This window comes from Danio rerio, chromosome 18 (genome assembly GCF_049306965.1).
Source record: "Danio rerio strain Tuebingen ecotype United States chromosome 18, GRCz12tu, whole genome shotgun sequence".
Classification (NCBI taxonomy): Eukaryota; Metazoa; Chordata; class Actinopteri; order Cypriniformes; family Danionidae; genus Danio; species Danio rerio.
Genome location: NC_133193.1, coordinates 207,501 through 231,936, shown reverse-complemented (window position 1 = coordinate 231,936; position 24,436 = coordinate 207,501). Strand labels below are relative to the sequence as shown.

The 24,436-nt window shown below is 42.8% G+C and overlaps 2 protein-coding genes across 6 annotated transcripts in view; one reads left to right on the top strand and one right to left on the bottom strand.

Annotated features, from left to right (window-relative positions):
- On the bottom strand, positions 1-14,975 carry usp8 (ubiquitin specific peptidase 8). Of its 5 annotated transcripts, none has more exons than XM_009293353.5 (19): positions 14,844-14,975; positions 11,756-11,920; positions 11,269-11,413; positions 10,100-10,185; positions 9,861-9,999; positions 9,688-9,733; positions 9,398-9,554; positions 9,028-9,190; positions 8,424-8,565; positions 7,077-7,408; positions 6,484-6,912; positions 5,492-5,566; positions 5,133-5,413; positions 4,694-4,915; positions 4,384-4,594; positions 3,604-3,840; positions 3,261-3,403; positions 3,045-3,177; positions 1-1,067 (listed from the first exon to the last, which is right to left on the bottom strand). In XM_009293353.5, exons 2-19 carry the CDS (start codon positions 11,857-11,859, stop codon positions 909-911), a joined length of 3,204 nt encoding a protein of 1,067 aa, XP_009291628.1. In that variant the 5' UTR covers positions 11,860-11,920; positions 14,844-14,975; the 3' UTR covers positions 1-908. The 5 variants fall into 5 exon arrangements, with proteins under 5 accessions (XP_009291628.1, XP_009291629.1, XP_068070963.1 ...); XM_009293354.5 differs by having other exon boundaries at positions 9,688-9,730; XM_068214862.2 differs by having other exon boundaries at positions 11,756-11,915; positions 14,845-14,975.
- Positions 14,976-15,645: 670 nt separating this feature from the next.
- The window catches only part of gabpb1 (GA binding protein transcription factor subunit beta 1), a 10,180-nt gene continuing 1,389 nt past the window's right edge, over positions 15,646-24,436 (top strand). Inside the window, 6 exon segments of the mRNA NM_001077450.1 lie at positions 15,646-15,670; positions 19,303-19,410; positions 19,516-19,683; positions 22,398-22,592; positions 23,089-23,236; positions 24,259-24,417. Of these exon segments, the coding sequence (NP_001070918.1) occupies positions 19,303-19,410; positions 19,516-19,683; positions 22,398-22,592; positions 23,089-23,236; positions 24,259-24,417 (778 nt within the window). The 5' untranslated portion in view covers positions 15,646-15,670.

The window sequence follows — 24,436 nt, the reverse complement described above, 5'->3', positions numbered from 1 at the left end:
TTTATGTCGGTTTATTTATTGATGTATAAGATTCATAGGCTAATACAGGGATATAAAGAATGAGCTTAATATGATGAGAAACCAGCAGAGAGAATCAGTCAGAATCAGTCCATCAGAAGCCCATGCCCAACATCATGCCACACACACACACACACACACACACACACACACACACACAGACAGACAGACAGACAGACAGACAGACAGACAGAGAGAGAGTGTACGTGAGAGAGAGAGACTGAGCGTGTTTGTTTGCATGTGTGTGAGAAAGTGTATGTGTAGAAGAGAGAGAGAGAGTGTGTGTGTGTGTGTGAGAGCTCCATATAAATCAGCTCAATCAATCAGATGTGTATCAGTACACAGAGACTGCTAATGCTAATGCCCTGACGTTAGTGTGTGTCATTGACTCTGATGAGTGTTTATTGCACTGCTGTGATTAGCGGACCCTTGAACACTAGCCTAGCCTACAGGACAGGGCCGAAGCTGCAGGAAAACTACATCTCCACTGCGGTGTAGTGCGCGAGTGTGTGTGTGTTAAATAAGCACAGAGCGGTCCTTCAGTGGAGTTTCTCTCTGCGACTGTGTTGGTTTCGTCAGTTCTGGCAGCACACCTCTGACAATATTTGGTCACCATATAAATAAATGAAGGCTCTAATGAGCTGGGGTTAAAGAGCGCAAATGCAGACGTCTAATCTCATACAGGACCGTCTACAGGACAGAGTCCAGCCGTGAGGTGGAGAAAGCAGGAGCACACGTCTGAGTTCCATTCCTGCTGCAGACGCCACTGAGAGAGAGAGAGAGAGAGAGAGAGGCATTCCCCAGTCCTCAAATCAGGCTTTAGCTCCGCCCACAGTGGCATTTGAAGTGTCAATCACCCAGTCTCCATGGTGATGAGCGGTTGCTGTCCTTCATAGAGAGGAGTAGAAGAATATGTAAGCTGCGGGCGAGCGCACCGTGGAGCTGGAGATCTCGGAGACCTCGTGATCGTCAAACTTGAACCAGCGCTGCTTCATGGGGTTCTTGCAGTAGGCAGTGTAGTGGCCGCCGTCCATTCCGCCGTAGTGATTCTGCAGAGGATCAGACACAGGGCTCATAATGAAGCTGCCCTAAACACACTTCTCCACTGAGCGCCTCCCCATGAAAATCATCAGACAAGTCCACACGTCCGAAACTGCAGTCCTGGAGGGCCGCAGCTCTGCAGCTTTACTCCAACTCTATTCAAACACAGCTGATCCACTAACTGAGACGTTCAAAATAGTCTTGAACACTTTGATTAGTTGATCAGGGTTGGAGCAAAACTGCAGAGCTGCGGCCCTCCAGGAATCCAGTTTGAGACCTATGAACTAGAGCCATCAGTGATTGGCTACTACACCTAAAGGCGGAGCTTAGGGCTGCATGAATACAGAAAAAAAATGATTATTGTGCTCAAAATGTTCATCAATAATGACGATTATTCCTTTGGTTAACTTTTATACATGTAATCCTATTTATATATATATATATATATATATACATACACTTGAAGTCAGCATTATTTGCTCCCTGAATTATTCGCCCCCTGTTTATTTTCCCTCAATTTCTGTGTAACTGAGAGCAGATTTCTCCAGCACATTTCTGATCATAACAGTGTTAATAACTCATCTCTAATAACTGATTTATTTTCTCTTCAGCATGATGACAGTAAATAATATTAGACTAGATATTCTTCAAGACACTTCTATACAGCTTAAAGTGACATGTAAAGGCTTCATTAGGGTAATTAGGGTAACGAGGCAGGTTAGGGTCATTAGGCAAGTTATTGTATAATGATGGTTTGTTCTGGAGACTATTGAAAACCAATATAGCTTAAAGAGGCAAATAATATTGAACTTAAAATGCTGTTTAAACAATTAAAAACTGCTTTTATTCTAACAAATAAGACTTTCTCTAGAAGAACAAATATTATCAGACATACTATGAACATTTCCTCAATATGTTCAACATCATCTGGGAAATATTTAAAAAAAAAAAGTGAAAAGGGGGCGAATAATTCTGACTTCAAGTGTATGTATGTGTGTATGTAAGTGTGTGTGTATGTATATGTGAATGTGTGCGTGTGTGTGTTTGTGTGTGTATGTATATGTGTATGTGTGCGTGTGTGTGTGTGTGTGTGTGTGTATATGAATGTGTATGTGTGCGTGTGTGTGTATGTATGTGTATGTGTGTATGTATATGCGCATGTGTGCGTGTGTGTGTGTGTGTGTATTCTTATTGAACTTCACAGCCACAAACCTAAAACACAAATTGTAATAAAATAAAAAAGTAATAAAACTGGGCGAGTATTAGATACTTAGAATAAGAATCAGATATGTGTTCTACAATGTAAATTTATATTCCTCTTGTCTGATTCCTGCACATTTATCACTCGCTACTCTGCCAGGAACTTCTGTGCTGGCAAACACCTTCAACAATAATCCAAACATTTGTGTAGAGATGGACCGCAGGATGTGTTTAAAAGTGGCTGCATGTGATAAAGACCGATGGCAAAGATAAGTCTAATTATTGTAATAAACTAATATGTTATAAAAGCAGGTGACACACATGGCGAGGCATTTGCGGTCGGTTCACATACTTCATGAACATTGATTTAAAAGAACACACCACGTTAGTTTCATTGGGCACAAGTGTTGTGCATTTTAGTTTAACTTGAGCGTGCTGAGCAGTTCAGTGTTACTTTTTAGTTAAATAAAGGCTTAATTTATGTGTGTTTAATGTGCTTTTAATCATTTTATTCTATTCAAAGCAGCATTCACAGACTCTTTATCCTTGAAATCGTGGCATGAGATGAGCGGAGCATGTGTTGGATGTTGTTTTTTTGTTTTTGCGCAACCAATTTCTGTTCATTTGCATAATGTTTTAAATCAAGCAAGTTTTTGCTAGCAATCAGAGGAGAAATGAACAGAAAACTCCACTGAACTTCCCTAAACACAGTCAGATTGCAGAAACACTGATCTCGACTGATCTGAGTCCTCATGTTCAAGTGGATCCAGAGTTCTGATACTCACAGACACGGCGTACAGGTTGTACTTCTTCAGGTTGTTTTTGGGTCCGATGACGTACTGCGACAGGTCCAGATTATCCAGAGGGAAATCCACCAGCGTCTGCAGCTTCTCCCGCCAGCGGCCCTCATATTTAAACCTGAGAAACACACACACACACACACACATTGTGAACATGATGTTTTCTGACACACTGAAGCAGAGGAGAGAGCAGACACTCACCGCTTCAGGTGCACCAGTAATATGGGCGGCAGCTTCCAGATCTGCATCCTCTTGATGGCGTCGCGGTGGGTCTTACAGTGGCGGCAGTAGAAGCGGTTACCGTCAGTCAGACGCTCTTCTTTATGAAACAGTTTCAGACAGTCCTGTGCACACACACGCACACACACACACACACTGGACGATCAGCAGAATGATTTTTGCTGATGACTGAATACTGACATCACAGTCAAACAAATATCTACAGATGAGGGTAATGAAGCTGCAGTGAACGTCATCCTCCAAACTAGAATATTTTAGTTAGCTCAACTTTTGAAAGAGGGAAACGAGTGTGTGTGTGTGTGACCTGCAGAGAGCACTTGCTGCTGGCCGTCATCTCCAGCGTCAGGTACATGAAGGTCTCGAAGGTGCGTGATTTGTGCTGGCAGCTCATGCACTGAACCGTGGACTTGAACTGGCCCTGAAACAGAGCCACGATGATGGACTCGTTCAGCTGCTTGTGTTTGGACCAGGCCAGATCCGCCGCGCTCACGTCGTCCAGATGCTCGATCTCCTCCTCCTTATAGCCCCTGCGCTTGTCCGCCTGATGAAGACAAGCAGAGCGAGAGTGTGTCGGTTAGTTTACATTAAATTGATTGTGTGGCAAGGCATCATGGTGGCGCAGTGGGTAGCACAATCGCCTCAAAGCAAGAAGGTCTCTGGTTTGAGTCTCGGCTGGGTCAGTTGGTGTTTCTGTGTGGAGTTTGCATGTTCTCCCAGTGTTGGCGTGGGTTTCCTCCGGGTGCTCCGGTTTCCCCCACAGTCTAAACACATATATAGGGAATAGGGGAATTGAACTAAAGTGTGTGTGTGTGTAATGGGTGTTTCCCAGTACTGGTGGCTGTGGCGACCACTGATAAATAAAGGGACTAAGCCGAAAAGGAAATGAATGGATGATGGTCTGTCTAGTGTGTTTGGTGTGTTCCTCTCATTGGGTTAACAGAGGACCACATTCATTCATCAGAGTGTTCTGATTGGCTATTCAGCAACCAATCAGAGTGCGAGAACAAAATATGAAGCGACGCCTTTTTTTGGCTGTAAACGGACATACAGCAGGACTGTGTGTGTGTGTGTGTGTGTGTGTGACCTTGTTGAGATCCTCATGCAGGCCGTCCATCAGGAAGAGCAGCAGCTCCTGAGAGTCCTGGTGCTCGTAGCTGGAGAAGCGGCTGTTGATCTTACAGATGGTGCCCTTAAAGTCCAGCGGGCTGATCATCTTATACTGACCCAACCACAGCGCCTTCATCACCACGCTGAACTCCTCCGCCACCTCGCCCTTATGACCCAGGATATTCGCCCTGAAACCAGCACGCAAGGTAAACCATTACACACACACTGGCTCTGCCCTAGATCGACAGTGAATGCGAGTGTTTGTTGGGCTGTGGTGAATGTGGTACCGGTTAATGTCGTCCTGATAGTAGTTCCTGTTGAAGTAGTCCGCCATGGCCACGGTGTTGCACAGGCACTGCAGGATGGAGTTCATGTAGCAGGTGTTCCCCAGGTTGCGGAGGCCCGTCAGCAGCGGCCCCTGGCCTCCAAACACTGGGTTCAGGTTGCGGATCTTTGCTGCAGACGGACGCGTGATCTCCACCTTCGCATATGTGCTGGCAGCTAGAGGCCTGCGACACACACACACACACACACTTTTAGCACGGCACATTCATGGAGAAAACACTGCACAGTAACACACTTGTTTATAAAGTGATCATCATATAATAACGATAATGTGATTATTCATGTAGATCTCAATCATTTACTGATATTATTAGATGTACATTACAGAAGGTCATGCTATTATAATCTTGTGAGTGTGTGTGTGTGTGTGAGTGTGTATACTTGTTCTCTCTGTTGATGCTGGGCACTGCAGCGGGTCTCTGTCTGGTCTCTGCGCTGAGCTCCTGGCTGATGTCTGGAGAGGAGTATGAGCGCTTGAGTTTGGACTGTTCTCTCTCTCGGTCCCGCTGCCGCTGCTTCTCCGTCTCCGTGTCTGCTGCCGGCTGCGCGGGCGGTGTGTGTTTGGCTGGCGTCTGCGGTGTGCTGACTTCAGGAGGGTACAGGTGCACGCGGTTGGTGGGAGAGTGGTAATATCTGTAGGTGCCCGTCACCGTGTCCAGAAACTGCACAGAGGAGCAGACGGGAGTCAGTATCAGCTCTGAACATCACCACAGAGCAGCGGCTGACCTCTGACCTCTTACCTTCATCCAGCCATCAGGCAGCCCCGGGACTGTCCTGCCCATCTCCTCACTGTGTGCTCGGGTCAGTGGCTCCCTCTGAAACACACACACACACACACACACACACACACACACACACACACACACACACACACACACATTACTGTACCCCCAAATATCAGCTTACAGTGATATCATTAAAAAGTGCTGTTTATTTATATTTTCCTGAGAAATTATAGAGAATTATAATTAAATATTAATCGGTTTATAATTATATTTAGATGTAGACATACTCAGACTGCATTGCAGTTATTGATGAACAACAAAAGAGTGGCACCAAAATGAAAATTCTGGAAGCACTTGGCTAAAAAACAAAAATGCTCTGCACAGAATTTTTCAAATAATGCATAAGTAATGTCAATTAAATGTTTAAATTTAATCCTATAAACTAAATAATGATTCACATTTCACTGACAGTAACATTTTGAGAAGTAAACAAGTTTACGAGCATTGCCATGATGACACAACAGCACTACTAAAGCAGCAGGAACAAGTAGACTACTTAGCAATGTCCTGTCGTGTGTTTACACACTGTGGTTCATGCATAGACAGGTATACGTGTACATGAGCTGAATATTGACCTTAGCAGCACACACAAGCTAGTGGATGTTGTGCAGCAGATGCAAATACATCTACTCTCCTCTTGTGCTTTGGTCTGGAGAGCAGTAAACCTCCTTTGGGCAGCATGAGCCATTGAAATGAATGGGTTTCATAGCGCAGAGCTTTCCGCATCCACTGTGAAAGCTGCTTCAGTCCGCTTTCACAGCCAGTTTGGGGTCATAATTCAGTACATTTTAATGTGGTGCCTTCCTAAAACCCCCTCTGCTGCATTGGTCTGTGCCATCATTGTTGTGTCCTGCATCTCTATCATGCATGTTTGAGCTGAATGCTGCTATACCAGTTACTGTGATGAGCTGAAATTAAAGTGTGTGTGTGTGTGTGTGTTCACTCACAGTGTTGAACTGTGCAGGTGAGTCCAGAGACATGCTCTTCATCGGGGCGTCCGCCGGTGTGTCCTTCTGTGTTTTGCGGCTCTTGTCTTCAGGGCTGGTCTCCTTCAGGTCCTCCTCCTCGGCCGTCTGCCGCTCCAGCTTCCTCCTGTCCTGCTGTTTGTCCTCCAGCTTCTCCTGCTCCTGGGCCCTCCTGCGCTGCTCCTGCTCTCTCTTGGCCTTCTCCATCAGGTCCAGCGTGTCTTTCTGGATCTCCCACCGCTGCTCCGCGCTCAGGGCTCGGGAGGGGTCTGTGGTGGGTTTGACGGAGCGATCGGGCACAGAGGGACCATTGTGTGCTGCTGGTGGCGCCGGGCCCTCGCTGACTGCAGGATCACTGATGAGCTTAGAGCTGGACGGGGGAATCACTGACGGTTTCTTGGAGCGGTCCACCTGTGTCCAGAGGAAAGGTCAGGTGTGTGTGTGTGTGTGTGTGTGCGCATCACTGAAAGTGTGTTTATTCGGGAGGGTCACAGTTGGTCATGTGTGTGTACTGATGGGTTTACACATTGTCTCCTAAATCATTTGACAGTAGTGTGTGTGCAGGTGAGACTCACCTGTGGTGTGTGTCTGGGCGAGGCAGTGGGCGGTGCTGCAGCCTCAGTGTGAGCAGGTGGAGCCAGCGGTGGTGTGTGTGTGGTTGCAGATGGAGCCAGTGGTGGTGTGTGTGTGGTTGCAGATGGAGCCAGTGGTGGTGTGTGTGTGGTTGTAGGTTGGGCAAGTGGTGGTGTGTGTGTGTTTGTGGGATGGGCGAGTGGTGGTGTGTTTGTAGCGGGTTCTGCGGGCGGCTCTGCCTCCAGGGGTTTGCCGTTCATCTGTGCAGCTGATGCTGGCTCTTCACACACACTCGCGGGTTTGGGCTCCTCCAGAGACGGGTACGTGAAGTTCACTGAAAACACAAACACACTGCACTCTTCAGCATACACTGATATACTGATGCACATTAGGGCTGGACAATAGATCGTTTGAGCATTGGTATCACTGTGTGTGTGTGTGTGTGTGTGTGTGTGTGTGTGTGTGTGTGTGTGTGTGTAATAGTCAGATGGCAGAATCAGATTAATAAGAGTGAATGATAAAGACATTAATGAGTTTCATGTATTCAGTGATGGTTTGTCGTGTTCTTTTACATTTGATTGTTTAATTTCTGTACATGAATCCTGTCAGACTCCCTGGAACACCATACAGCACTGTTTATTTATATATTTTTGCTTGTCATTTATCATAATTCATGCAGACGCACAGAAAAGCACTTGATGATCCCAGTCCATCTGAATGAATGAACATCTCCATTTGGATAATGTCAAGTAAAATTTAGCAGCAAAACTAAAGATCTCAATGTCAGATCTCAATCGTGCAGCCCTTCTGCATATCTAAGATCAGATCAGAACTAAAGCAATCTATCAGCATGCACACAGGATATTCTCTTCATATAAACACATGCTGCACTTTTATTATTTATTCTTCTACTGAAAAAACTCATGATGCTTTAAAGGAGATCTATAATGCTCCTATTGATGTAAAATAATGCTGTGTCTAGAGTGTGTGTGTGTGTGTGTGTGTTTGAGTTTGAGCTGGAAACAGCACACAGATAATATTTGTTTCTAACTCTGACTCTTTCAGGCTTTAATCCTAAGTGTGGTGTTTTGGTCGCTTTAAATGCAAATGAGATTGAGCTCTTTTTTTAGAAGAGGGTGGAGCTACAGATGCATGTGTGTCACCATAGTGACAGATGTAAAACAGCACTAGCTGTGTTCTCAGTGTGAAAATGTGAGCAGAGGAGGTGTGTGTGTGTGTGTGTGTGTGCCCGTGTAAGTGAATGTGTGTGCATATATATATATGATTTCTGTGTTTGTTTGATCTGTCTGTGAGTGTGTGATCCCCGTGTGTGTGTGATATCCACTCACGCTGTGGCAGTGTGCTGGGCGTCTGCTGTCGGGGGGGTTTCACTTTAGCGTTACTGGTGTACATGGGGTAAAACAGCAGCCAGCTCTCGTATCCTCCGTCCAACACCAGCGGCTCACTGCGCAGGATAGTGCTGTTGTCCCACTGCACACACACACACACACACACACACACACACACACATTACAGTAGCAGGGGTCCGCAGAGTCTTAAAGTATTAGAAGTTGATCAATCATTTTAGAGTAAAGTGTTAAATTCTACAGCAGTGTTATATTTAGTGTGATTAGTGATTCTGCTTTAGTTTGCGGTGTTTTGTTTACTGCAGTAATCAAGGCATCGCCGTTATTCCTGCTGGTCTAGAGGTGGTCAGGGAAATAACTCTTGTGTTCTTCTTTTATATGAAATAAGAAGTAATAAATTACTGACTAAAAACTGAATGAATTCAGAGTTACACATTTACTCAAGTAAATAAACTGAATTAATAATGTGCTGAAAATCTGCGGATTTCTGCGAGCGCAGATTACGTGTGGGCCTAACGATGAGGTCCTAAATGTATGGAAGGAGTCTTGAAGGGTAGAGTTTGACTGTGATTGCTGTATGGAGCACCTTATAGAGAGCGTCCTTCAGACTCTGGAGAGTGGAGCCCAGCCTGAGGTCAGAGACGGAGCTGAACCAGTCCAGCAGAACCACATAATCCACAAACCCACGCCGCTTCCACTCACTCAGAGACTCTGCAGGCAGCTTCAGCTCCATCTGATTCACCGTCACCCTGAACACACACACACACACACACACACACTCATCTACAGCTCACAATAACAGTTTTTCCTTAAAACAAGCAAAATAATCTGACAATGGGAAAGAGAATAATGTTTTTTTTAAATAGTGTGTGTGTGTGTGTGTGTGTGTGTGTGTGTGTGTGTGTGTGTGTGTGTGTGTGTGTGTGTGTGTGTGTGTGTGCAGGCGTGAGGCTGACCCTGGGCTGATGGCCTCCTCTGGAACACTGATGCAGGTTTGCGACGGCACGCTGATCTGAGACTCCTGAAAGTCCAGCGCGGGCCGAGCGTCCATCACCAACACACTGATGCTGGAGTCCTTCATCAGCCGGAACAGAGCCTCAGCGCTGATGCTGCCTGCAGGACACACACACACACACACACACACACACGGAAACACACTCAGACATACTGTATGCATAAAGCCACAATGATAAAGACAGACACATATAATCGTAGACATATATGCATACGCACACACACACCGTACCTTTATCGCACACACTCTTGCTGTTATTGGGCTCCTCTTTCACCTGCTAGAACACACACACACACACACACAGTTAATGATTCACTACACAGCGCTGCAGATGCACCTTTACACTCCAGAATAATGCACCAGTGGCTTCAATAAATGAATGTTCAGAATGATAATCACGGCACCTTCTTACTGTCCTTCCTCTCAGTGTTAGCCTGAGGTGACGCGCGTCCATCCTTCTTCTCCGTTCGCTCCTCTCTCCGACTCTTTTCCTCTTTTCTCTCTTTCTCCTCCAGCTTCTTCCGCACCTCCACCTCCTCATACCTGAGAGAGAAGAACACAGCGCTGGACACACAACCAAGAGAGAGACTGTGTGTGTGAAAGAGAAAGAAAGAGTGTGTGTGTGTGTGTGTGTAACACTGACCGCAGCTTCAGACTCTCTGAGAGTTTCTCTGCCTCCTCGATGGCCTTTTTGAAGCTGGTCGGGCCGAGCATAGACAGGAAAAACTCCTGAAAACAGTCAGATGGTTAGAAGACGTTTGTGTGTGTGTATATATATATATATGTATATTTATATATATAAAATGAATGAATTTGTGTTTAATATTTATTTTTTCTGTTTATTAAAACTGTATTTAATATTTCCCCCAACACACATACATATACAGAATACAGTGACCTTCAGTTTGTTCGATTAGTTGATCAGTTTTGTCTGGTGCTGACTAATCTAGTGTACACTTACCGGCCACTTTATTAGGTACACCTGTCAAACTACTCGTTAACACAAATGTCTAATCAGCCAATCACTTGGCAGCAGCTCACTGCATTTAGGCATGTAGACATCAGCCTCACCAAAACTGGACAATAGAAGATTGGAGAAACGTTGCTGCTCTGATGAGTCTCCATTTCTGCTCACACATTCAGATGCTCGGCTCACAATTTGGCCTCAGCAACATGAAAGCATGGATCATCCTGCCTTGTATCAGCGGTTCAGGCTGGTGGTGGTGGTGTAATGGTGTGGGGGAGATTTTCTTTGGGTCCATTAGTACCAATTGAGCATCAACGCCACAGCCTACCTGAGTATTGCTGCTGACCATGTCCATCCCTTTATGAGCACAGTGTCTCCATCTTCTGATGGCTACTTCCAGCAGGATAACGCAGCATGTCATAAAGCTCAATCATCTCAGACTGGTTTCTTGAACATGACGATGAGTTCACTGTACTCAAATGGCCTCCACAGTCACCAGAGCTCAATCCAATAGAGCAGCTTTGGGATGTGGTGGAACGGGAGATTGGCATCATGGATGTGCAGCCGACAAATCTGCAGCAACTGTGTGATGCTATCATGACAATATGGAGCAAAATCTCTGAGGAATATTTCCAGCAGCTTGATGAATCTCTGACACCAAGGATTAAGACAGTTCTGAAGGCTAAAGCGACCTGGTACTAGTGAGGTGTACCTAATAAAGTGGCCGGTTGAGTGTATATGCATAAATATATTACTGTAAAGCAATCCGGGAGAGAATATTACTGTGTAGAGAGATCTGGGTGGGATGTGCCCTGATATATCCAGCCAGTGTCCTGCATCTGTACCTGCTGCTGCTTGAAGTCCGGCCTCTTCTTGATCAGGTCATAGACGCTCAGATACTTCATGTACAGCACATACGCCCTCTCCTCATCACGGTCCAGACGACACTCCTCTGCCGCCTTGAAGATCTTACATGCGCTCTGGACATAACTGACACACACACACACACTGATCTGAGGTCTGCTGTTATTAATCACAATATTTATTACTCTATCCCTTTCTGAGTCTGTGGTTATCATATAGAGCACTTGAGTATTTTTCTACATCACATACAGATTATTATTATTAATGAATGTAGTGATTTTTATTTTATAAATGTTTTATTCTTATAGCATCTATTCTGTTTTATTAATTCAAGATTTTACAATTAATTTCCATTTTCAATCATGCTAATGAGACTGATGCATTTCACAGTGTAATACGTGTGTGTGTGTGTGTGTGTGTGTGTGCGCGCAGTGCCGTTTGACACAGGAGCTGCTGGTTTGCACTCACTGTCTGGTGCTGCTCTTGTCCGGCTTGATTTCTGCCTTCTTGTTCAGATCTCCGAGTGACGTGGACAGATAGAGATCCTTCAATCCGCTGGACACGGACGGCATCTTCAGCTCATATTCCTGCTGGACACCGAAGCCTCAGGTCTCACACACACACACACACACACTGAGGAAGAAACACACACACAGATAATCACAAGCCGTGTGAAGCAGCCGTCTGCCATGTCTGAATCTGTTGATGGTGATGCACAGGCGTAGCTCTGTCGTATGATTATAGCATGCATATTTATTTAAATAGAAATATCATCATCACGACACTCAACAACAATATTGCACATCCCATATTTCCCGGGGCGGGATCACACAGCTCTAACCCAAAGCTTTTCATTTAAAGGCCGTGTGAATAGATGTTATCAGTAGTGTTCAGGATATCTCTAATCTAGAGTCTCCACAACTGACCATATCCACGATGTACACATCTCCAGTCTGCAGTGGGTCTCGTCCTCTTAAATGCATCATCCATGATCTTCTGACCAATCAAATGCTCTCCATTGTCTGACATGCCCCGCCCCTTATTCTCATTGGCTGTTTATTTAATGTGTTTGAGCTCAACCACTTTTACTGGCAGATCTGGGAGAAATACACAATGCTATTGGCTGGTTTTTAAAAGGGGAGGGGCTACTGTATGCCCCACCCTCTTTGCATGTTTCAGTTCAGATTCTGTCATTCATTCATTTTCTTTTCGGCTTAGTCTCTATTAATCAGGGGTCGCCACAGCGGAATGAACCTCCAACTATTCCAGCATATGTTTTACGCAGCGGATGACCTTATAGCTGCAACCCATTACTGGGGAAGAGATTGTCAAACATGGAATGTTTAAACTATTTGGGCACAAGAAATTAAAATGTTTGCAGCTTTAACAATAACAAATAACTGTATTTACAGTAATAAACTCTGTAGCTTTAACAAAAGTGAATTATATTTATGTGTACAGCAAAGACTGCAGTAGTCAAGTGGATCATATATGCTATGAATGAGTGTTGAATAGATTTGATTTAAATGTTGACAATATGACCATTTAATTATATTATTATATTAATTATATGATCTGTTAGCATGTTATGTTGCATTCATTTATTATTTAATTTAATTTGGCATACATATTTTCTTTTGCGTTTGGTTTTAGCAGAGTGTCTGCAGGTTTCAGCAAGTTAAATTTAAGACTTCAAGACATTTTTAAGATCATGATGAATGAATATCCAGACTCTTGGTGTTTCTGTGTGGAGTTTGCATGTTCTCCCCGTGTTGGTGTGGGTTTCCTCCGGGTGCTCCGGTTTCCCCCACAGTCCAAACACATGCGATTCCAGGTGAATTGGGTAAGCTAGATATTGTCCATTGAATGGGTGTGTGTGGATGTTTCCTAGTACTGGGTTGCAGCTGGAAGGGCATCCGCTGCATAAAACATATGCTAGATAAGTTGGCGGTTCATTCCACTGTGGCGACCTCAGATTAATAAAGGGACGAAGCCAAAAAGAAATAAATAAATGAATGTTTCAGTTATTCTGAGCAAAATATTTTAGATATTGTCAAAGTAAGCTCTAGTGCTGTCCATACACTTTTCATCAACTTTTCCTAATAAGAATAAAAACTAATTTGGAATAAAAGTTTAAATGTTTTAAAAACTATAATCAAGTAAATGTAGGCACACCCGTCTGTCCAGGTCAGCTTCAGCAGTAATTACATGGAAAACATTTAAACCAATGTTATTGTAAGGAACATAATTAACCTTATATGGTAAACAGAGTTCAAAAGTACTTTCTTAAATAAAGTGTTTTATTATTTATTTATTGGATGAGTGTTGGCCCGATTGGGTACACCTGAACAAAAAAAATTAAGACTTGTTTAAAAAAGATTTAAGACAATATTTCGACTTTTTAAGGCCTAAAATATAGTTTTTGAGATTAAAGTCTTTTTAAGAGCCTGCAGATACCCTGTTTAACATTTAAGGATAACAGAATCTCCAGCACAAAAGAGATGCAACATGCCATTTTAAATGATGTAATTAAATAGTTATTAATGAAATCTGAATTTAGAAATCTAATGTCGACAGCAGGAGTCAGTGATTTATTATTTTTCAGCCCGACATCTTCACTGCTCGAATATATTTCAGCATTTCCCTAAATAAACTATACTGTGTTCAAAGCGGAAAAAGATGTTGTTTTTATCCAGACATTTGAAAAGAATATATTTTATATTAATCCAAGGTTATCATACTGTCAGAATCTTATACCAGCACATGCCTAGAGTGTTTATATATGAGCAGAATTATTGTTTTTTTTCCCAATTTCTGATTAATGGAGAGCAGATTTCACAACACATTTCCTCTTCTCCATGATGACAGCACATAATATTAGACTAGATATTCTTCAAGACACTAGTGTTCAGCTTACAGTGACATGTAAAGTCTTCACTAGGGTAATTAGGGTAAAGTTAGGGTAATTAGGCAAGTCATTGTATAACAGTGGTTTGTTCTGGAGACTATCCAACACTAATATTGCTGAAGAGGAGAATAATATTGAGCTTAACATGACTTTAACACTATTAAACACTGCTGTTATTCTAGCCCAAATAAAACACATCAGACTTTCTCCAGAAGAACAGATATTAGAGGAAACACTGAGAACAACTCCTGAATCTGCTCAACATCATCTGGGAAATATTAATAGCTATAATACATATAGGTAAATGTAACAGTGTGTAATGAGTTGTGTTTTTGGCTGATGGCAGGCTCTGGGGAAGCGGTCAGTGAGTGTATAGTGCTGAACAGCTCCTCAGTCCTCCTGTTATCATGCTAATATCGCGGTGTTTATATCCGTGTCGTCTGTCTCAGATCTGTCAACAGCACTGCTCATGTCAACACACAGAGTAATGGCGAAAGCAGGAGAGGAGAACAACAACAATCAGAGCTGATCTCAGAGCTGCCGGAGGGTCACGAGACTGATGACAGATCAGATTCACAAACACACTCAATAATGCAGCATTTCTGCTTATTAATCATCGCCTGACCGCAGCCCAGCGCTCCAACTCACCTCACATACACCGCCTGCCCCGCAAACACGCCGAAATCCGCCGAGAGCCGCAGCTGAGCGCCGAGAAGTGAAGTTTATTCAGGATAATGACAGAAACAGGCTGAAACTGCTCGATCAAACGCGGAAGTGACTGCATTCAAACAGCGGAAGCTTTATTTAAACGCACACATGCGCCAGCGTTTCACTTTCACACACACACACACACACACAGCTTATTTTATAGCCTTAAACTTGCTCACTTTTGAATAATTTATTATTAGTATCTGTATTTGACTCATGTCTTGAACATACTATTATTATTTTTTCGCTTTTTTTTAAAATTAATTTAGCACTCATTTATTTCTGTTTACACACAGAGACAGGTAAACACACACTGACGGTGTTTATCGGCTGTTTAAACGTGTTTTGCTGGCTTCTTGCCCATGAATCGTGTGTGTGTGTGTGTGTGTGTGTTATCGTCAGCTCTGTAAGCTCGCATTACTCTGAGCTCGTCTGTACTTTTATGAGTATGATCATATCGGGTGTCTGATCAGCTGACTCGCGCATGCGCAGTGCACTCGGCCGCTCAACACTCGTTAGCTATTAGTTATACAAATATAATTTTTCATAAAATAGAAACACACGAATTACTCAGTAATACTAAACTGGTCCTCGCTAGAGCAGTGTGTGTGTGTTTATCTCATTATTTACTTTATTTATCATATTTATCTTTTTGTCAGCCTGTGCCCGCGCATTGACGCCCGCGCGCGTGCCCGCTCTATTATTGTCATCCCGGGGTTTTCAGCTCGGTTTCGGGCGGATTCGGTTCTGCAGGCTCTGCTCGGACGGTAAGAAGCACATAAATTCGTGATCGCGTCCGCCGGATGTGGAAGTTTGTGGGGTTTTAATATTTCCTCTTCCCCCGGAACAGCAGCGATTTCCTGTTTATCGCGTTTAACGGGCCGCTGCGTCACGCTCGCCGGCGGAGACTATAGTGCAGATCTGCTGTACATCACAGCGCGTTATACAGCAGACCATCAGTACATCCACTGCAGAATAACGCGATTATCAATCTGATCAAGCTCATTAACACAGCGCTGATCACCATGATCGATCTGAAGCAGCGACACAGAGACTGCAGCTCATTACAGTGCAGCAGCAGCTCAGCACACTGTGTGTGTTATAGTGCCATTATCCTGAAGGGGATGCCTGTCTCTGATAATGACATGTTCTCATGCTGAACTGCTGTTGGAGAACAGCACTAGAGTTCGGTCTGCATTAGGGAATGAGTGAGCAGTGCTGTTATCATCACGCTGGATCTGATCATCTGTATGCTCTGATTATTGATTATTGACCACTGACTGTGATTTAAAGGGACAGTTCACACATATAGTTCTGTCGTTATTTACCTGTGAGAGTATGATGAACATTAATGCAGATATTCTGAGTATTGCTGGATCAACAGACATCATCTTCATCCATTCATTTCCTTCAGCTGAGTGCCTTTATTAATCAGGGGTCGCCACAGCGCAATGAACCGCCCAGACATTAACCTCTGCAGTGTTTTTGTTCCTGCTGTGGGTGTCCGTGTGTGTTTTTCCAGCATTCTTCAGAGTAATGTTGAACAGAAGAAAGACACTAAGGGTTTGCAGGCATGACAGTGTGAGGAAGCGATGAGGAGATGCTCATGTGTGCTGCACTGTGCCTGTAGTTAAGACTCATTAATCAGTGAGATTACGACTGTTAAATAAAAAATCTATTTTTAAAATGTACTTTACATTATAGTGTGCATTAGCCACAGTTATTAGGAGGGCAGTTTCTTTAGGTTGTTTTTAGACACATCTTTAGTACAGCGTTTAATTTGTGCTCATCACTGTCATTTCTAATCATTCTGCTTAATTATTGCTGTATTGATTATTGCGGTGTGACTTTGGGCTTGTTGCTGGGATTTTATGTAAGCTTGTTCTGGTTTGTGTTGCGTCTTCATGTTGTTATCAGGGCTGCACGCTATAGAAAACATGTACACTGCGAAATATCATTTTTGTGGTTTATTTTCAAGATAATTTGATTAATACTTTTAGATCGATTGTGATGATTTTGTGGGGAAGTGCAAAAATACTCCAAGCAGAGATAAACAGAGCAAATATGCAAATGATTGAGTCGATCAGTATACAGATACAGAAATACAATAATCTGCAATAAAGCTGTATATTCTTCATCCTGTAAATAGTTCAACACCATCACACTCTGTTAAAGCGGCAGACATCATTCACTTATTTTCTTTTTGGCTTAGTCCCATTATTTATCAGGGGCCCCACAGCAGAATGAACCGCCAACTATTCCAGCATGTTTTACATAGCGGATGCCCTTCCAGCTGCAACCCAGTACTGGGAAACACCTATATACACTCATTCACACACACACACACACCATGGCTAATTTAGTTGTTCAATTCCCCTGTACACATGCAAACTCCACACACAAACGCCAACTGACCCAGCCGGGACTCAAACCAGCGACCTTTCTGCTGTGAGGCCATGGTGCTAACCACTGCGCCACTGTGATGCCCACATAATAATTCTTTGTGCACAAATGCTTTAAACTCACTTAAAGTGTTTACACAGACCTTAAAACACAAGCAATTGATAAATACTTCACTTTACTATGGTTAAACTGTTGAACCCGGGGTCCTCGCTTAAAGGATCTAAGATGATTTGGCAGATCCTGAATCTGTTAATCTTGATAACTGATCTCTGGCTAATTTAGCTCTTTAAATAAGTTGGTGAATCAGATTAAAATGTCTGGATAAACTGATCTGAGATCGCTGTGTGTGTTGTGAAGGACAGATAATACGATCCTCGAAATCATGATCAGCAATACTGTGATTGGCTGACGGCACAGCAGCGTAATGACATCATCTGATTAATATTCATTTATCCATGTGAGCAAAATGAGATCAAATTCATAGTAAACGGTTTGTTAAATATTATACGCAATTTCTGTACACGTTGGTTGTGAGCTGCAGGCTTTACACTATCATGTGTCATGAGTGTTCATCATGTATTTCAGTGCACATTAATGCATTTAGTTCTACATTTAGAGCAGATTTTCTTTATTATAGCAGCCTAGGCCAACTCACATTTTTTTAAATCAGCGTAAGGAATAACTGTATAAATTAATTTTGCATCAAAAAAGCATTTTTAAATAGGTAAAGGTGTCTGTAACCTTTTTGAAGCATCAAATCACCAGTATATTAGCGGTCAAAACACGTGCATGACAGCATAAGTTAATATCCTTAAAAAAGTGGAATATTGTGCATGTACGTGTTTGTATCTAGAAAGTTCATATCAATACATTTTCTCTTTGAACCAGCAGGTGGCAGTCTTTGCACTTTCATTTCCGAGTGCAGATTGCAAAAGTTTTATATTTGTTTACTTTATATATATATAGTTAAAAAAATATATTTACTATTTTCCCAACTGTATATAACTGCTGTAAGGAAATATCAGCATTTGGTACATACTTTAGTATTATTTTTGCTTGAACTGACCCCATCTAATCCTGTTTAATGAAATGAGCCTGCTTCCTAGCAGTTTTGAGCAATCAGAACTGTTGCTATAACAACAAGTCTTAGATGAGTTTTGAGGAACAAAAATATCCTGGATTGTGTCAAATCTTCAATAACTAAATCCAGCTAATTGAGTAATCCACGTATGAAGAACAGACCCCTGCTCAACTAATCCTGACCCCACACTGCACTGCACGGTGTGACAAATTCACATTGCGATACTGATGCAATAACCGTATATTGTGCAGCCCTAGTTGTTGTATATATAGTAGCGCTTTGAATTTAATAAATATTTATGAAAGTGCATCATAAATAAACAATTTTTCACCCTCAATTTCACATATCAGTGTTTGAGGCCCACACAGAATAAAACTGCAGTAATGTTTTGTGTATACTGTAGTGTTGTTGAGCCATACTGCAGGACAGCACCTGAATTAATCTGTTGCTACGGCAATTGTTGATCTGATCTGCTGTGGTGATTCGACAGTCGCTATGGTAACACGACAACTACAGTAATTGATCTGTTGTGGTGATTCCACAGTTGCTATGGAAACACAGTAATTGATCTGTTGTGGTGATTCTACAGTTGCTATGGCAACACAACAACTGCTGTAATATAAACAAATGACCTCATGCTGTAGCACTTTATGACCTTCTCCTTCTGGTAGAGCTCAATTTCTTTGATGTCCATCTTTTGAGGATCTTTTGGTCTACTTCACCTTGTCAGGCAGGAGGTATTTCAGTGACTGTGAACAGGTGTGGCAGTAATCAGGTGTGTGTGCGGCTGCAGACGCTGAGCTCAGGTGTGAGGAACCACACTAGGGGGTCAAAACTTATTCACACAGGGATCTGTAGATTTAGATTTTACCTTACCTAAAAACTGTGTGTGTGTGTGTGTGTGTGTGCGCGCAGATGTCTCTGGTGGATCTGGGGAAGAAGCTCCTGGAAGCTGCTCGTGCCGGTCAGGATGATGAGGTGCGGATCCTGATGGCCAATGGAGCACCGTTCACCACCGACTGGGTAAGAGTGTGTGTGTGAGACAGCATGTGTTTTCTAAAATTGTCCTGACTGTGCAGTATGATGAAGTGTGTGTGTGTGTGTGTCTGTGTGTGTGTGTGTGTGCAGCTGGGCACGTCTCCTCTGCACCTGTCGGCTCAGTTCGGTCATTACTCCACCACGGAGGTGCTGTTGCGGGCCGGCGTGAGCAGAGACGCGCGCACTAAAGTGGACCGAACACCCCTGCACATGGCGGCGTCTGAGGGTCACCTGCGCATCGTGGAGCTGCTGCTGAAGGTGAGTGAGGATGATGATGATGATGATGATAATGCTGCTGCTGTGATCTCTGCTGTGATCAGTGTGTCCTCTGATCTTCTGCTGTCGGGCACACAGAGCCGGCATTGTTGAGCTGCGGATGCTGGAGTCACCGGACTGTCATTATTGTGTGTTCAGGGTCTGGAAAAGGCTCAGACTCAGATGAAGAGCACCAAAATGCAGCTCTGTTGCTTTCAAAATAATGAACAATAATCACCTTTAAATGTTCAAACTAGTGGACATTTCCTTCCTCTATCAATCAGATATAGTACAGTTATTAATTATAGCATCAAAGCAATAGTATTATATTTGAGTTTTAAGCTAGAGCTGTTTGTTTTTACATAGTGTGTGTGTGTGTGTGTGTGTGTGTGTGTGTGTGTGTGTGTGTGTGTGCTCACTGTGTAGAAACATTGTGAAAGCACAATATTTACATATATACTTATTCATTCATTCATTTTCCTTCAGCTTAGTCTTTAGTTCAAGGGCCGCCACAGTGGAATGAACCGCCAACTTATCCAGCATATGTTTTACACAGTAGATGCCCTTCCAGCTGCAACCCAGTACTGGGAAACACTCATACACACTCGTTCACACACTCATACACTAGGGCCAGTGTAGTTGATCAGTTCCCCTATAGCGCATGTGTTTGGACTGTGGGGGAAACCGGAGCACCCGGAGGAAACCCACACCAACACGGGGAGAACATGCAAACTCCACACAGAAACACCAACTGAGACTCGAACTAGCGACCTTCTAGCTGTGAGGCGAAAGTGCTAACCACTGCGCCCCATGCTACCCATATATGCTTATATAATTTGTATTAGATATAATTATTTAATTTCTAAATATAGTAAATAAACATTTTCTCAAATATAACCATGAATGTATATGTGTGTATATTTATTACATGTACACAAAAAATAAATCATACACACACATATTCATATATGTAAACACAAGCATGTATTTTGGATGCAGGTAACTGCAGTTAGTCTTTCGACAGTGCTGTAAAATACTCTTGTCTTTGGTGTGAGAATGTCTGATCGTTTCTGCTGATTACTGATTCTTTATATTTAATACTTTTGATATTTTCCTACATGCTTTTCAACAGTTTTAAAAACTCATTTCTAATAACTGATTTACTTAGTCTTCGTCATGATGGCAGCACATAATAGAGAGTATTCTTCAGCTGAAAGTGCAGCTCAACTAGGATCATTAGGCAGGTTATTGGAGAACAGTGGTCTGCTCTGCAGTGTACACCATGGAAATAACAGAACTCTGAAATGAGCTAAACATACCTTTAAAATAATCATCATTAAATTAGACACTCTTAGCCAAATTAAAACAATAAGATGTGCTCCAGAAGACAGAACATTAGAGGAAATGCAGTGATAATGTCCAGTCTCTGTTGTACAGCACTCGAGAAATATTTGACAAGATTAAAGATCTCACCGCAGGGCGAATAATTCAGCAGTGTGTGTATACATGTACAGTGCCTCTAGAACATCATCTAACCCTGTGAAATAAGGACTTGATTCGTCACACAGCCTGAACACAGATCAGGCGTTTGGTGGCCTTCTCTTCTCCTGTCCTGGGCTGCGTTTCACATAACTGGCGGCTGAACTATCAGTACGATGCATCGTTTGGGAAAACAGTGATGTAGTGACGACTGTTTCCCAAAACCCAGTCGCAGATCCATGCTCTAAACTGGGTGGAGGAACTACTCCTTTAGAGAAGAACCCCATCATTTATATGTGCATGTTATATTGTTTTACACGCACACGCATTTAAAATAAATCCAGTATTAGATGTGGTAGAACATGCACTCGCTCTCCATATTAACTGAAGTGAATGTGAATGGCACACAGGGCCTGTGTTTGCTTTACTAATAATATTGAGAAGTTGAACATTACATATTCTATTCTTAAACATAAAATCACTTACAGAAGCCAACACCTATTACAAGATCATTTAAATAAATAAATAAATAAATAAATAATGAGGCTATTTTTTATAAAAGGAAATGTAATATTTAGTATTTATTAAAAATGAAAAAATCATACTTTAATAACATTAATATTAATGATGCTGATTTATTATTATTATTATTATTATTATTAAATAGGATATTTGTTTTTTTTTAAAGTCTACTTTTACAATTTGGCTCATGTAAACCTCAGCAGAAATGTTCTACCCAGCAGGCCCATGTCCTGTACAGTACAGATCCTTAATACATAACCCACTATACATTAAAGGCATTAACATATGCTTATTGTTTTCACAAGACGTAACATAAATCCGCTCTTAAATAATAGGTCACCTACAGCTTTCGCCATGAGGCTGTGTTCAAAATGACATCCATGTTTTCAAAGTGCACTGTGAAGGGAGCACAACTGTGAACATGAAGATCACTAAAACTATCGAAAATAGCTTCAAATCAAATTACACCTCAGAGAGATGAGCTTCATGCTTTTAATTTGAATAATTGGAATGTTAGAATGTTGTAAATGAATAGGGCATAGGGGAGATAAGTGGGAATAGAACACAGTCATGTAGTGTAGGTGTCCTCAGGGTATGGTGGTGTCCTGTAGGCACTGTAAATACGTCATTAGCGTACTCAGAGTGTGAAATGCCTCTCGGTGTGTTTGTAAAGTTCATCGTTGGTCATCAGATGTGGTATTGCCGGTGTTTTCCAGCACGGCGCGGATGTGAACGCTAAAGACATGCTGCAGATGAGCGCGCTGCACTGGGCCGTGGAGCACACACACACCGCTGTGGTGGAGCTGCTGCTGCGATACGGAGCCGATGTTCACGCGCTCAGCAAGTTCTGCAAGAACGCTCTGGACATCGCCCTGGACAACAGCTGCCACGAGCTGGCCCACATCCTGCAGGTAAACGGACGTGAGTGTGTGTGTGTGTGTGTGTGTTTGGGATCTGTGCACTGGAGCTCATTACTAATATAATAACAGTCATGCTGAGACGCTCACAGCGATTAACAATGAGCAAATCAACATGTCAGACGCTCTACAGTGTGCTCAGCCTGCTGGATTACCCATTCACACACACTCCATCATCACATGACCTCTCAGAACAACATCACATGACCTGTACTGCGGCACATGCTGGAGTTTGTTCAGTAAAAGTGTGTCCAGCGCAGCTTATGCACATCGTTTCTTATCGAATAAAGAGTGTATCCTGCTCCGTTATGTGTGTGTGTGTGTGTGTGTGTGTTTCTTGCTCATTTTCTACATTGATCTGCATCTCGGTGTTTCCATCAACGGCTATTATAAACGGCACATGAAAACAGGTGGATGGAAACGCAGCTAGTGTAGCTGTATATCAGCATTGTAGAGTGTGTGTGTAAATGAGTGTGTGTGTGTGTCTCAGGTGGCGATGCAGAACCAGATCAACACAAACCCAGAGAGTCCCGACACACTGACCATCCACACAGCGGCTCCGCAGTTCATCATCGGGCCTGCAGGAGTGCTCAATCTGGCAGAGCTGGTGTCGCCCGCACACAGCAGCAAACCCAGCGGTGAGACACACACACACACACACACACACACACACACACACACACACACACACACACACACACACACACACACACACACACACACTCTCTCCTCAATGAGCCTTTGTGCTGCTGAAACACAGCCGACGTCACACAGATGATCCACAATCAGGGAAATGGAGCTTATTTGAGCAAACAGCGTCTCTGAGGTTCATCATCAAAGCAGAGCGGCGCATCACACACACACACACACACACACACACACACACACACACACACATACACATACACACACTTCAGTCTTCTGCACAACAGGAGCATTGTGTGTATAAATTAACTGTCAGTCAGTCATTCCAACATTCATTCATTTGTTCATGTGTTTATTTATTTGTTTATTTATTTATGTTCTTATTTATTCATTCATTTAATTATGTATTAATTCATTCATTTATGTATTAATTAATTAATTTATTCAAGTATTCATTTATTTATTCGTTTATTTATTCATTCATTTATTTATGTATTTATTCATGTATTCATTTATTTATGTATGTATTTATTTATTCATGTATCCATTCATTCATTTTATTATTTTATTTATGCATTCATTTATTAATATATGTATTAATTCCTTTATTTATTCCTCCCCCCCAAACATTTCTTCACTTCTAGCCACATGGAATGCCTTAAGGGCGGGGCTATTAGTCCTTTAGGGCGGGGCTATCAATATTTTAGGGTGGGGCTTTTAGTCCTTTAGGGTGGAGCTAGCAGTCCTTTTAGGCGGAGCTATCTGTCCTTTAAGGAGGGGCTATCTGTCCTTTAGTGCAGTACTATCAGACATTTAGGGCAGAGTTATCAGTCTTTTAGGGCGGGGCTATTTCACAATAGATACGTCACAATTTCATGGCAACTTTAATATTAGTGAATACAGCTTTGATTTTTCTTTCGCTTTTACAACTAAATTGAAGTGTGTGTGTGTGTGTGTGTGTGTGTGTGTGTGTGTGTGTGTGTGTGTGTGTGTGTGTGTGTGTGTGTGTCCTCAGATGAGCTGGTCAGCACAGATGCAGTGGACGGCTCCCTCCAGCAGGTGGTGCACTCCAGCAGGCAGCAGCTCATCACCATCCTCACTGACAGCATTCAGCTGGGGAACCTGCAGAGCGGCAGCCAGCCCATAATACTCACCATGCCTGACGGACAGCAGGGTGAGCCAATCACAGCACA